The sequence below is a fragment of the Elaeis guineensis genome, chromosome 4 (genome assembly GCF_000442705.2).
Source record: "Elaeis guineensis isolate ETL-2024a chromosome 4, EG11, whole genome shotgun sequence".
Classification (NCBI taxonomy): domain Eukaryota; kingdom Viridiplantae; phylum Streptophyta; class Magnoliopsida; order Arecales; family Arecaceae; genus Elaeis; species Elaeis guineensis.
This window is the reverse complement of record NC_025996.2, coordinates 113,705,873-113,721,025: the sequence shown is the minus strand read 5'-3', so window position 1 is coordinate 113,721,025 and position 15,153 is coordinate 113,705,873. Positions and strand designations below refer to the sequence as shown.

The window sequence follows — 15,153 nt, the reverse complement described above, 5'->3', positions numbered from 1 at the left end:
TCGGTTAGGATTTTTGTGCAGGTCGTGACTTGGGAGGCCAGTCCCGCTGTCAACTCCAGCATCCCGACATTTGACGAATTCTCGTATCAACAACCACCAAAGAAAACTATTTAGGCATCCATTTCAATTCCTAAAATAATACTAATGCAAGAAGACTAACATGGAATTATCATTGCAGTAAGGTTAGGGACTTTTCTGTAATTTCATGATGGCCAAGTGTGTACTATGTAAAATGTGCCGAGTTTAAACAGTAATGGTAAATGAATTCCCATTTAATTCCAGGACCTGGGGCTTTAATGTTAATCTAATTTAGGAATTGAAAGGGATAAATGCATAGAAATTTAAGAATCTAATTTAAGCACTAATGTTTGACCTGTCAGTCCATGAGTCACCAAAAATCTGCCAGAATTCCCAAGGACCGACAGCGCCAAGCTGCAATGCGCCGTGAAGTGAGGGGTACGCGTCCGATGCTTCCGTCGACTCCATTTTCTTTGTAACGGCTGGTTGGCAGTTCGTCGTTTATAAGACGATTCCTTCGCGCCCCTTCTCCTTCCTCGACGTTTCTCTCTCTCTCTCTCTCTCTCTCTCTCTCTCTCTCTCTCTCTCTCGTTCTCTTCCTTGGCACAGAGAGAGCTTCTTGATTCCTCTTTCAATAGCCACGTCTGTTCTTGGTTCCCAGCCATCGATCGCACTATGGCTCTCTCTCCAAGGCTCCCTAGGAGCATCCAAGAATCTGCCAGCAGCTGCTCCCCCTCCCCCACGGTTCGGTGGCCCTTCGCCGATTTGTTCGACAGCGGACTTCAAGATCAGATCTCTGCTCTCAAGCGCTGCGAGCAGGAACGCCAAAATCTCGAATATCAGATCCATTCCCTCGATGTCCGCATCGAGAGGTTTGACGAGCGCTTGGAACGACTCCGGGTTTGTCCTCCTCCTTTCCCTAGTTTCTCTCCATCGTCTTAATTCTTATCTTTTGATCGCCCTCTCTCTCTCTCTCTATATATATATGTGGAATTGTTTTCTTCATGGCCGCATCAAATTCCATTGTAATTGTTGTAGAATGAAGAGAACTTGAGTACCGACAAGCTGACAAAGTGCATCACCAAGCAGGAGAAAATGGAACAGGAGAAGGTCGAACTAGAGAATAAAGAGAAGGATTTGTTTAAACGTTACAACAAATTAAAGACAGTACAAGGCTTTCAAAATTTACAGGTAAAAAAGATGATGAATCTTCTTGATTCCATATGATTGGCTCTTCTTGATTGAAATCCAAAATGGTCGTACGTTTTGACTTTGCTTGATCGAATTTTCTGTATGTTGAACATAGAACTGATTCTCTAACTATGAACAAGTATCAAGAAAATGGTGAAAAGAAATGCTTGAACTCGCAAGAAAACACTAAGGCGGAGTGATCTTCTCTTTATCCACATGTTATAACATTCTTTTTGATATAAAAGCGACCTTTTGGACCTGTTATACCATTCTTGCCGTCAAAATTTTCAAGTCTCCAGTCTTGCTTCACCTATAATGTTCGGGTAGCATTGGGTGCCACTGGGCTCCAATGCTACTTATCTTTAATGAGGCTTACCTTTTCCTCAGGAGATAAGTGAAGATGCCTTATGAGTTTAGAGAAAGGCAGCTCTCCTTGCAGCTTCCTGGATATTCTTCTCACCGATGGCTATGAACCTATATATGCCTATATAACTGCATAATTTTCCCTCTAACAAGGCATCGATCTTTTGCAATTTTCATGAAATTCATTTTGTCCTCTTTTGTTCTTCATTTCTTCTCCTCCAAGTAGATAAGATAATATCTAATTTCAACACCATCAACAATGAATTCTGTTTATTTTTATGTTCTTTTTCCCAACTTTTATAGAAAAGATTTTTTTTTCTGCATTTGCTTTTGATTATATTATATGATTCCATTTTCTCACTTATAGTCATGAAATATTGTTCTCTCATGTTTCTGTCTTTTTCCTGTTTTAACTTAACTTTGTGTATCCATAAATCTTTTATTTATAAGAAGTTGCTATTTCTCTAGATTGAAAACTTGGCAGCTCAAATTCAAACCTTGCAAACAGAGAATGAAAGCATAAGTACCAAACTTCAAAGAGCTTATCAGAAGGTAAGAAGATAAAAGAATTTTTGCCTTACTTCACCATTTATAGATGTCTATTTTTTTTTTTTTCTTTTAGAAATCATAAACATCTAAATTAATGATAAATTTTATTCAAGGTCAAGGAACTTCACAAAGAGAACGAAGTCTTGCAGAATGTAGCTGAAGATAGCAACCACCTCCTGCCCATTAAAAAGAGAAATACATCATCAGCATATCACAGATAAAGTGAGAATCATTCTAGACACAATGTTCTTGAAGTCCTCATATTCTGTGAATCGAATTAATAGTTTTATTGCCAATGCATCCAAAACTCATATCTTTCTTTCTCTTCGTACATTTAGATGGATGGTGTTTCATGTGAAAGTTCAATCATTAGATACTTGAAACAACTTACTTATAATCACTAGCTGTAATAATTACTGGAGTAATAAGTTTTCAACATAGACAAAAAAGTAGATTTCTTTCATGCAGAGTATTAGCTGCATCTGATCATTCATAAAAATCAGATTAACACCAATCACCCCTTTAGACTCGACTAATGTGGCCTTTAGAATTCATTTTGGATGAAGTATTTTCTAATTTTCATGTTCCTATTTGATTGTTAATGATTCTTGCCTAAAACTACTTTAATTCTTCATAAATACATGTAATGATATTTAATTGATATCAGGAACCAAAAAAGAGGATCAAAAAGAGGGGCACAATATTTTGTGATTTCTTGTAACATGCTTTACTTAATGTGACATTTATAATATCTGTCCAACTGTTATGCAGGGAATACAAGATCAAGCAAAAGCGAGATGACTGCAACCAAAAGGGTGATTGATAGCTGTGGAGCACAGAACCACTGTCACCTGCGCGACAGTATTCTCCTGACGTATCATGAGGCGTCACTAGTTCTTTGAGTAGTTCTTGTTGTACAACCATTGTGAAGGACTTAATACGTTGAAACCCATGCAGCTGGATAGAGTATTTGTTCTTTAAATTCTTGGATCCACACTGATAAATCAAAATGAATAACTAGTTATACTAACATCAATATCTTATCATTTAGTCTATGTTTACCATAGGGGATGCCTTGTTGATTTATATGTTGTGTCAAAAATAATTGCTTGCCTGTTTGGTTTGATATCCATGCATGTCTTTAAGAAATTTTGAATCTATTAGGCTAGAATCTTGGTACTTCTTAGTTGTTGGTGCAAAAATCCGCTTGCACCGGAGAAGCTGGAGTCGAGGGAGTCACGGTCGCCGCCGGAACCTGCAAAGGAAGTCTAAACGGAGGTGGGGTTGCTCCGACAAGACCCTCCGACGCTCAAGTCAGTTCTCTGCCTCAACAAGAATGGAGAGCTCGAACGGAGAATTTAGCAGAGTTTTGAGGTAAAAATGAGAGCTTATAGAATAACGTATCTGGGGTTTTCCTTTTATAGACGGAGGGGGCAACAGATTGATAGCGATGCCTGTAACCGTCTGATAGTGGGCCGCCCAGAGTTAGGAAGAATTTATTGCGAAGGGTAGTGGAGTGGGGTCGTGGCTATCGCCGTGGCTCGCCACGTGGAATCAGTTACGGGGACTAGAGCGGCATCCGCTGTCGTGACTCGTCGGGGAGTGGGGGACTCGCACAGAATCCGCCGCAGGGAGTGGAGCAGGATCATGACCGTTAATACAGCCTGTCAGGGAGTGATGGGGCTACGCAGGGCCCGCCGCAGAGAGTGGAGCAGTGGTGTCCGTTACTGCGGTTTATCAGGGGATCCAGACTTGTTGGCCGAAGTTCGGTTGGAGTCGGTATCGAGGCCCGACGCCCGTAGGAGTTTGGACGAGGTCTTCTTGCCAGCGCAGAAGTCGTGGACGGGGCCCGCTCCCGTAGGAGTCCGAGCGAAGTCTTCCTTGCTGTAGAACTCGCAGACGGAGTCTGGCCCCCGTAGGAGCCCGGGCGGAGACCTCCTTGTGATTGAAATTGTGGGCGGAGCCCGGCTCCCGAAGGAGTCCGGGCGGAGTCCTCTCGGAATTGAAGTCGTGGGCGGAGCCCGGCTCCCGTGGGAGTCCGGGTGGAGTCCCCTGCAATCAAAGTCAGGTGCGAAGTCCGGCTCCCGTAGGAGTCCGGACGGAGCTTACCGACAGTTGAAGTTGGCGATGGAGCCCGGCTCCCGTAGGAGTCCGGACGGAGTCCTCCTTGAGGTCGGAGTCGTGGGCGGAGCCCGGCTCCCGTGGGAGTCTGGGCGGAGTCCTTTTGGAGTTGAAGTCGTGGACGGAGCCCGGCTCCCGTAGGAGTCCGGGAGAAGTCTTCCTTGCTGCAGAAATCACGGACGGAGCCCGGCTCCCGTAGGAGTCCGGGCGAAGTCTTCCTTGCTGTAGAACTCGCGGACGGAGTCTGGCCCCCGTAGGAGCCCGGGCGGAGACCTCCTTGTGATTGAAGTCGTGGGCGGAGCCCGGCTCCTGTGGGAGTCCGGGCGGAGTCCCCTGCAATCAAAGTCAGGTGTGAAGTCCGGCTCCCGTAGGAGTCCGGACGGAGCTTACCGGCAGTTGAAGTTGGCGACGGAGCCCGGCTCCCGTAGGAGTCCGGGCGGAGTCCTCCTTGAGAACTTCGACTATGGGTATTTTATACCTAACACCAGTCCCCCTACTTCTGAGTTTGAATTTTGAATGAAGGAAGTTGTCGCAACCGAAGTTCTCCCCCTGACGTCCGGGCACAACCGTCCTCGGATATGTCGGCATTTAATGCGCGCATGCCAGAGCCCTTTTTTCGATTATGGCAACCCGAAGAGTCTTTTAGAACTCCCACCGAGATGTGATCCCAAGCATCGTGCCATGGAAATTTGCGAACAGTCAATCCTCGATAGCGGTGAGTGGGATGCGCGGGACACGTGGCAAGCACCGGTTGGACTAAAGATGCCCGCCATCATAATTGCGCTGATATCCGCTGCCTATTTAAACTCCCTACCCCTCCCTCGGGCTTTACTCCGCCAAAAGGATGGCACCTTTCTTCCGTCAGAGTGTCTAGCTACTCAGCCACTCCCTCGGTGTCCCTGCCAACCCCGAGCGTCCTCTGCGCCGGTCTTCGCCGTCTTCAGCCCCCCGATTCCTCTCTAAGGGGTTTCTCCGCCATGTCCTCCACCCCGGAGGCCATCCTCGAGGGGGTGTCGAGGGCTTGGAGGAAGGCAAGGAGGAGAACAGCGGTCCGTGAGTTCTCCGATCATCGAGCGGCCGCTGAAGCTCCCTGTCATTTCAAAGGGACTCGAGGGAGAATTCCTTCAACAACAGGGGTTTAATAATGGGGACCGCCGGTAAAGGTGTTCTGCCCGAGAATTTCGGAGTAGCAAGACGGGGTGAAACCGGTCAGGAGGGCAGAGCTGTTGTCATGAGTTGTGGTGGGATCCTTGATGCCATCGGGGCCGAGGGACTAGAAGTGGTCGGCATCGACGGTGGGGCAGTAAAGCTCGTTGCGGGGGCGGTGGAAGTAGCGCATGCCGACCTTGCCGAAGCATTTTGGATGGCGGCTGTCGCGGAGCATTCGGTGATGGAGCATATCTCCAGCGCCACCGCTGCCTCCAGGGTGACTCCAGTTCTTCTTGAAACAGGTCTTCGTCACCGCTGCCGTTGCCCTTACTGCCCCCTGGAATCTATCCCATCCTTTTTCTCCTAGGGTTGGGACTTCGGAGATGGAGCGAAATGAGGTGGGGCGAGAGCCGATAGGCCTGCTACACGCACTGAAAAATGTGACTGGGAAGGACAGAGACGGGAAGAGGAGTTTGCAGCTTGAAGCGGCCTCCGATGTGTCTTTCCAAACCGTGTTCTCAAGTCTTGTAATAATATATTCTTTTCTGCCCTCCGGGTCTTGTAACGTACATCTTGTTAGTTGAAAAATGAAAAGGAGATTTTGTTACCTCATCCGCACCTTACATCCTGTTGTTGTCTGTCGAACTTCCTTCTTCTTCTTTCTTCTCTCTTCCCCCTTTTCTCTTTTTTCTCTTTTTTTTTTTTTTTTTGACGTCGTCCTAAGGTCACCGGTGGCCCTTTTATCCGTGTTGAATTGTCGTTTGCCGAGATCCTTTTCGACTTTTACGTCGTTCGAAGGTACCCGACTGCCATCGTATCAACCCATCTCTTCCATCGGTGGCCGCAGGCTCGCTGGGGCCATTCGGGTTTGGTGTCCCCCTCGGGGCTTGAGCTGGAGGTCCGAGCTTCTATCACCCTGAGGACGTTGTCTTATTTTGCGTCGAGAGCTTCTTTGAAAGCTGGGACTCCTGATGGGAGCCCCAATCCTTGCTGTGATAGGGTTCTCTGCACCTTGAACGCTGTTTGTATTCCAATCATTGCTAATGTGGTCCATCACCTTCCTTTTTCTTTTCGCTGGGAATTTTTCTCTGCTCTTAGGAGGCTATGGGAGTTCGGCTCCCGTAGGCGAAGTCAGGGCGAAGTTCGGCAGTTGAAGTTGGTGACGAAGCCCGGCTCCCGTAGGAGTCCGGACGGAATCCTCCCAGTGATTGAAGTCATGGGCGGAGCCCGACTCCCGTGGGAGTCCGAGCGGAGTCCCCTGCAATCAAATCAGGTGCGAAGTCTGGCTCCCGTAGGAGTCCGAACGGAGCTTACCTGCAGTTGAAGTTGGCGACGGAGCCCGCTCCCGTAGGAGTCCGGGCGAGTCCTCCTTGAGGTCGGAGTCGTGGGCGGAGCCCGGCTCCCGTAGGAGTCCGGGCCTTCGACTTCACTCAATCTAGGGTGAGGTTCTCCTCCTGTCCCTAACAGGGCTGTGGGGGCGCATATGGGCGTTGCAGGGCCTCTCCATCCGGTCTAAATGGAACTAGGCCTTCGACTTTGCTCAAGTTAGGGTGAGGTTCTCCTCCTGTCCCTAACAGGGCTGTGGGGCGCATATGGGCGTTGCAGGGCCTCTCCCCCCATCCGGTCTAAATGGAACCAAGCCTTCGACTTTGCTCAAGTTATGGCGAGGTTCTCCTCCTGTCCCTAACAGGGCTGTGGGGGCGCATATGGACGTTGCAGGGCCTCTCCCCCCATCCGGTCTAAATGGAACCGGGCCTTCGACTTTGCTCAAGTTAGGGCGAGTTCCCCTCTTGTCCCTAACAGGGCTGTGTGGGCACATATGGGCGTTGCAGGGCCTCTCCCCCCATCCGATCTAAATGGAACCGGGCCTTCGACTTTGCTCAAGTTAGGACAAGGTTCTCCTCCTGTCCCTAACAGGGCTGTGGGGGCGCATATGGGCATTGCAGGGCCTCTCCCCCCATCCGGTCTAAATGGAACCGGGCCTTCGACTTTGCTCAAGTTAGGGTGAGGTTCTCCTCCTGTCCCTAACAGGGCTGTGGAGGCGCATATGGGCGTTGCAGGGCCCCTCCCCCTATCCGGTCTAAATGGAACCGGGCCTTCGCTTTAGTCGGGACGAGGTTTCCCTTTCATTTTTGATACAGTTTGTTTGAATTGTCCTAAGACATATAGGTATGTAATTTTCAATTAAAATGAAGTTACTGGTAGTACATCCGTAAGTATTTCGAGCTCCACGGTCGTGGGAGGTCGGCTCCTCCGAGTTCCTTAAGATAATAAGTTCCGGGCCGGACTACTTCTTTGACTTCATACGGTCCTTCCCAGTTTGGGGCGAATTTCCCTCGGTCCTAAGGTTGCGAGACAGCGGCTCGTCGAAGCACTAGATCTCCCGCTCTAAAGGCTTTGTTCTTGACCCGGCGTTGTAATATCGAGCGACTTTCTGTCTGTAGGCTACCATTCGAACCTGAGCTATCTCCCGTCTTTCTTCCAACAGGTCGAGGTTGGCCCTAAGACTTTGCAATTTTGATGTTCGTCGAACGCCACGACTCGTGCCGACAGGAGTTTAAGCTCAATCGGGATGACGGCCTCCGTTCCAAAGGCCAGAGCGAAGGGGGTCTCCCCCATAGGTAGCCTTTGGGTAGTTCGATACGCCCACAACACATGATAAAGTTCGTCCGCCCAAGTTTCCTTCGCTTTTTCAAGCCTTGTTTTAATCCCCTGCAAAAGGGTTCTGTTGGTCACCTCAGCTTCGCCGTTCGCCTGGAGATGGGCTACTGATGTGAAGTTGTGGGAGATGTTTAGATCTTCACAGAATTCGTTGAATTTTGCTCCCGCAAATTGCCGTCCATTATCAGTGATTAGGGTTCTAGGCAGACCGAACCTACACACGATCGACTTCCAGACGAAATCTTGCACTTTTGCTTCTGTGATTTTTGCTAGTGGTTCGCTTCAACCCATTTGGTGAAGTAGTCGATCGCTACAAGGAGGAACTTCCTTTGCCCAGACGCCATGGGGAAGGGGCCAAGTATGTCCATCCCCCATTACGCAAAAGGCCATGGGGCACTCAAGGGTGTGAGCTCGGTGGCGGGCTGTCTCTGGATGTTGGCGTATCTCTGGCATCGATCACACTTTTTGACATATTCAATCGAATCATGATGCATCGTTGGCCAGTAATATCCTTGGCAGAGCAACTTGTGGGATAAAGATCTAGCCTCCAAATGATTTTCGCAAATTCCTTCATGTACTTCCCACAAGGCGTAGTCAGCTTCCGAGAGCCGGAGACATCTCAAGAGGGGCAAGGAGTATGATCTCTTGTACAATTTGCCCTCATAAAGGACGTACCGGGAGGCTTGATTTCGGAGCTTCCGAGCTTCCTTCGCATCCTGGGGGAGAATTCCATCTCTGAGATAGATTATCAGTGGGTCGACCCAGCTGGGCTCGTGGTCAATTTCCATCACGGGCCGTGATTCTTCTGTACTCGGGTGTTTTAGAACTTCAAAGAGGATGCCTTTGGGCAGTTCGGCCGGAGCCGACGTCGCCAGCTTGGAGAGAAGGTCAGCCCTGACATTTTCCAACCTTGGGATCTGTCTAATGTTGAAGCTGCTAAAGGCGGGGATGAGGTCCTTTACCTTCTCAAGGTATTTGGCCATACTGTCCTCCCGCACTTCGTAACTCCCGCTGACCTGTCCCACCACCAGCTGAGAGTCACTGTGCACCTAGAGCTGACTTATTCCCAGCTCTCTGGCGATCCTCAGTCCTACGATCAGAGCTTCATATTTCGCTCCATTGTTTGTTGCGAGGAACTCAAAACGCAGAGCGTATTCCGCGATGACTCCCTCCGGACTGACAAGATCAGGCCCGCACCTGCGCCCGACATGTTGGAAGATCGTCCACATAGAGGGCCCAAAGGTGATTAGCGGGATCGGCCTCTTCTTCGGAGGAGTTCGGTTGGGACTTCAGGTCGTCAACTTCGCTTTGTTCAGGTTCAGCCTCCTCTGGGATGGTACACTCTACTATAAAATCTGCCAGTATTTGGGCCTTTACTGCTGGCCTGGGTCGATAGTGGATGTCGAATTTCGTGAGCTCGATCACCCATTTCGCCATCCTCCCGGAGGTGTCCGCCCGGTGCAAAACCGCCTTGATTGGTTGATTGGTGAGTAGCGTCACGGTGTGCCCTTGAAAGTAGGGTCGGAGTCTCCGGGCTGCAATCAACAAAGCGTAAGTCAATTTTTCTAGTTTGGTGTACCTGGTCTCGGCATCCCTCAACACGCGGCTAACATAGTAGATCGACCGCTGGACTTTCGTCTCTTCTTTGACAAGGATGGCTGCGAGGGCCATGGGAGAGACCGCCAGGTATAAAAATAGCTCCTCCCCAGGTTCAGGCTTTGCCAACAGTGGGGGTGATCCAAGGTAGCTCCTTAATTCTTCGAATGCCTGTTGGCACTCAGAGGTCCAACAGAAGTTCTTCAGCTGCTTGAGGGTTTGAAAGAAGGGCAAGCACCATTCGGTCGACCTTGCGACGAAACGATTAAGAGCCGCTATCCTCCCCGTGAGGTGCTGAACCTCTTTTATCGACTTTGGGGCGGCCATCTCCTGGATGGCGTGAATTTTCTCTGGATTGGCCTCGATCTCGTGCCCCGATACCATGAAGCCCAGAAACTTTTCTGAGGTTACGCCAAAGGCGCATTTAGTTGGGTTCAGCTTCATTTTATATTTTCGGAGAGCGTCGAAGGTCTCCTCGAGGTCGGCGACATGATCTCTGGAAGATTTACTTTTTACGAGCATGTCGTCCACGTAGATCTCCATGTTACGGCCGATCTGCTCCTTGAAGATTTTGTTCACCAACCGCTGGTAGGTTGCGCCCGCATTCTTGAGGCGAAAGGCATGATCCTGTAATAGTAAAGGCCACGATTAGTGATGAAAGCTATCTTTTCTTCATCTTCCGGTGCCATTCTAATTTGATTATAGCCGGAGAACACGTCCATGAAGGTGAGGAGCTCATGGCCCGAGGTCGCGTCCACCAGTTGATCGATTCTGGGAAGGGGGTAGCTGTCCTTCGGACAGGCCTTATTCAGCTTTTTGAAGTCTATGCACATCCTCCACTTGCCGTTTGCCTTTTTGATCAGGACAATGTTGGAAATCCAATCAGGATAATTGACTTTTTTAATGAATCCAGCCTTAAGGAGCTTATTCACTTCCTCGACTATCACCTTCTGCCTCTCCGGAGCATGACTTCAGATTTTCTCTTTCGTTGGTCGATACTTTGGATCGACGGTCAGATGATGCTCCATGACTTCCGTGTCGATCCCCGGTATGTCTGCTGGAACCCAAGCGAAAATGTCTGCATTCTTTTGTAGAAAATCAATGAGACGAGTCCGCACCTCCTCCTCCAGGTTGGAGCCGATCATTGCTACATGCTCCGTGTTCCCGTCGTTCAAAGAGATTGGTACCATATCTTCGATTGGGGCACCCCTCTCTTCGGTGAGGTCATCGCGAGCGTCCAGTCCATCGACGGGGCAGGAGTCCGATTGATCGCCTCTTTGTAAGGTTATATTGTAGCAGTGTCTGGCCAGGGCTTGGTCTCCCCGGACCTCTTCAGTCCCCTGGTTGGTGGGGAACTTCAACTTCAAATGGTAGGTCGATACGACGGCTCGAAGAGCATTGAGGCCAGGTCGGCCGAGGATTGCATTATAGGCGGATGGTGCCTTCACCACCAAGAAATTCACCAGAGCCCTGGATTGCCTTGGATATTGACCTGCGGCCATAGTCAAAGTTATTATTCCTTCCGTCGGAACGGCGTCGCCGGTAAACCCTACCAAGGGGGAGCTAATCGGCCTCAGATGACCGTCAAGAGTGGACATTCTTGAAAAGGCGTCGTAGAATAAGATGTCAGCCGAACTTCCATTGTCGACAAGAATGCGATGGACGTCATAATTTGCTATATTCAAGGAAACTACGACCGCGTCGTTATGAGAGAATTGGACTCCCTGAGTGTCTTCTTCGGTAAAGGTTATGGGCTCTTCAGTCTTTTGTCGCTTGGGGGATACAGCCGGTATGTTGGTTGTTTCCTGCCGGGATCCTCCCAAGATGGTATTGGCGGAATCCGTCGGAGGCTGATCGTCCGGCCATTCCATGCTGGCGACCATAGCCAGAGAATGCGGGGCCTGGGAAACCAAAGGCGAGATCGGGATCCGAGATACGGCCGCGGAGGTCGTGGGTAGTTGCACGGATGCTTCGCGAGGAGGCTTCAGGCGAGGATCTCGTGGGGGAAAGAGGGAGTGGGTGTCGGAGGAGACGATCAGAGGTGGCTCCATTGAGCGCTCCTTTAAGAACAAGGGTACTGCGAAGACACAGGCCCCTTCCTCTAGTACCAATCCTGTTGGTGCAAAAATCCACTTGCGCCGGAGAAGCTGGAGTCGAGGGAGTCGCGGTCGCCATCGGGACCTGCAAAGGAAGTCTAAACCGGAGGTGGGGTTGCTCCGGCAAGACCCTCCGATGCTCAAGTCAGTTCTCTGCCTCAACAAGAATGGAGAGCTCGAACGGAGAATTTAGCAAAGTTTTGAGGTAAAAATGAGAGCTTATAGAATAACGTATCTGGGGTTTTCCTTTTATAGACGGAGGGGGCAACAGATTGATAGCGACGCCTGTAACCGTCTGGTAGTGGGCTGTCCAGAGTTAGGAGGAATTTATTGCGAAGGGTAGTGGAGTGGGGTCGTGGCTATCGCCGTGGCTCGCCACGTGAATCAGTTACGGGGATTGGAGCGGCATCCGCTGTCGTGACTCATCGGGGAGTGGGGGACTCGCACAGAATCCACCGCAGGGAGTGGAGCAGGATCATGGCCGTTAATACAGCCTGTCAGGGAGTGATGGGGCTACGCAGGGCCCGCCTCAGAGAGTGGAGCAGTGGTGTCCGTTACTGCGGTTTGTCAGGGGATCCAGACTTGTTGGCCGAAGTTCGGTTGGAGTCGGTATCGAGGCCCGGCGCCCGTAGGAGTTTGGACGAGGTCTTCTTGCCAGCGGCAGAAGTCGTGGACGGGGCCCGGCTCCCGTAGGAGTCCGGGCGAAGTCTTCCTTGCTATAGAACTCACGGACGGAGTCTGGCCTCCGTAGGAGCCCGGGCGGAGACCTCCTTGTGATTGAAGTTGTGGGCGAAGCCCGGCTCCCGTAGGAATCCGGGCGGAGTCCTCTCGGAATTGAAGTCGTGGGCGGAGCCCGGCTCCCGTGGGAGTCCGGGCGGAGTCCCCTGCAATCAAAGTCAGGTGCGAAGTCTGGCTCCGTAGGAGTCCGGACGGAGCTTACCGGCAGTTGAAGTTGGCGACGGAGCCCGGCTCCCGTAGGAGTCCGGGCGGAGTCCTCCTTGAGGTCGGAGTCGTGGGCGGAGCCCGGCTCCCGTGGGAGTCCGAGCGGAGTCCTTTCGGAGTTGAAGTCGTGCTCGGAGCCCGGCTCCCGTAGGAGTCCGGGCGAAGTCTTCCTTGCTGCAGAAATCACGGATGGAGCCCGGCTCCCGTAGGAGTCCGGGCGAAGTCTTCCTTGCTATAGAACTCGCGGATGGAGTCTGGCCCCCGTAGGAGCCCGGGCGGAGACCTCCTTGTGATTGAAGTCGTGGACGGAGCCCGGCTCCTGTGGGAGTTCGGGTGGAGTCCCCTGCAATCAAAGTCAGGTGTGAAGTCCGGCTCCCGTAGGAGTCCGGACGGAGCTTACCGGCAGTTGAAGTTGGCGACGGAGCCCGGCTCCCGTAGGAGTCCGGCGGAGTCCTCCTTGAGAACTTCGGCTGTGGGTATTTTATACCTAACATTAGTAAATAGCATTTTTCACTATTCCCCCTCTTTAGGTGTGTGGACCACAAATTGGCCTATCATAAAGCTTTAGAGATCGTCTCTCAGAACTTTTGCCCCCTGTCACAGAAAGTATGTATATCAATCCGGCTGTTGATGTGGTTGATGTTGCTGGTGACGGCAATGGTGGTGCAGAATACACACTTTCTCCTTCTGTTTTGGTCTTCTTGACAGCAATGAGGCTCTTGTCAAAGAGCTGGCCCTTGCAGATGGCAGTGCGCACACCAGACCTGATTTGTATCCAGAAGTAACCTCGGCAAAGGTGAATATAGTCAGTAAGGCTGTTGCATGGTGTGGTCACTCTTAGGAACCTGTGATCTGATTTCACTAATAAATTTGGGGCAATTAAGAAGTACACCAACCTTTCAAATTTAAGCTTTAACCAGTTTCAAATACATGAAAAATAAACAGAAGATCACTCAGCAACATTTGAAAGGTGGAAAGTCCTAATGTCCCTATCACACTAAACTCTCTAGGATTGTTTGCATGTGATGATTTCAAGTCCATTTTTCTGCATATCATAATGTCTTCAGTTTCCAACTTAGCCTCTCAGGATTTTAAATTGCCAGGTTTGAATTCATTGATGTGCTTCGGCATTCTTGTGACTATCTCTTTTATCACCAGCTGCCACTCCATTTACTGGGAATGGAATGCGATGGCACCTGTACAAAGATGAAGAAATTGAAGAGTGAGTATTGTCCCGTAGAATTCCAAAGGTAAATGATTAGCATCAGAAATTAATTAAAATTAAGAAATATAGGGGCATTCTGTTACCTCTTGTTAAATATTATTAACTTTTCTGAATAGGCGTCAACATTGGCACAAAGGCTGTTGCTATTAGGTGATCTTTGTCAGATCATATATGCAAATCAGGCATGAAATAGAGGCACATAAATTAACAAATGTTCCTTCAATAGATGCTGGAGGTAGCACAGTTGGTCCCACGCCGTTAACCCCATCTCCCATATCTGCGGGCTCAAACCGCGAGCCCATAGGAGTCGATTAAATGAGGGATACGGGTTGGGGGCCCTCATAATCACACTCAGAGGGGGTAGCTATGCCGGTCGCCTCCCCTCAACCCATGTCTCTTACCCCCACCCCCACAACAACAAAAAAAAAAGAAAAAAGATTAGGGGAAAAAAAAAGAGATGACCATAATGAGATACATTTTATAATTCAAAGCTGAAGTCTAATGCAAAATCAATAAATTAGGCATCAAAATTCATCAGCTAATTTGAAACAACTTCAAGAAAAATGCTGATGGGACAATAACATACCCGATGACCAGGAATATATAGAGGTTTGGAACTCCATCTTAGAATGCTGGTAGGGATCTCCTCCATTTCCCATTTGATAGCACAAGAACATGGTTACCTTTTTTTTACCCTAAAAAAAGGCTGAGATTCTCCTTACTAAAAGCCCCGACAGTTATACAGAATGCTGCTTACTGTCCTCATGATTAAACCATTACAGAATGCTAATTTCATTATTTATGATTTCACTTTCCTGGTGGAGCAGAACAACTTCTACATCTGTTATAGCCCAAACCCATTACAGCCCATCAAAGCCCAAAACGAAAAAAAAAAAAAAAAAAAAAAACAGAGGAATTTAAAAACCGGGAAGAAGACTCCCATGGGAGTCTCCTTCTCCGGCGAAACCCAAGGAAATCGGGACTCCTAGGACCCCTCGGAGTCCTAGGATCCTCTATAAGTAGACCCCTCCCCTTTGAGACCCAAGATCGGCCTCCTCTCTCTCTCTTTTTCTCCGATTTTCCCGAAGAAGAGCCGCCGGCACAGTTGGGTTCTCGCCGTGTTTTCTCTCCGACGAGGTCCCAAGAAGCCGAGGTAAGTTCTTCCCTTTCTTCCTCCCTTCCTTCCTCTTTCCCCCGTGCATTTGGGTGCGGTGGCCGGCGACGAGCGTCGCCGATTTTTGG

At 49.7% G+C, this 15,153-nt stretch overlaps 1 protein-coding gene across 2 annotated transcripts; it reads left to right on the top strand.

The window, feature by feature from the left end:
• Positions 1–596: 596 nt before the first annotated feature.
• Positions 597–3,151, top strand: LOC105035286 (uncharacterized). 2 transcript variants are annotated; one of them, XM_010910804.2, is made up of 5 exons: positions 597–918; positions 1,057–1,209; positions 2,041–2,124; positions 2,235–2,343; positions 2,893–3,151. In XM_010910804.2, the coding sequence occupies exons 1-4, from the start codon at positions 694–696 to the stop codon at positions 2,340–2,342; spliced, it is 570 nt and encodes a 189-aa protein (XP_010909106.1). In that variant the 5' UTR covers positions 597–693; the 3' UTR covers position 2,343; positions 2,893–3,151. The 2 variants fall into 2 exon arrangements, with proteins under 2 accessions (XP_010909106.1, XP_073111297.1); XM_073255196.1 differs by lacking the exon at positions 2,235–2,343.
• The last annotated feature ends 12,002 nt before the right edge of the window (positions 3,152–15,153 follow it).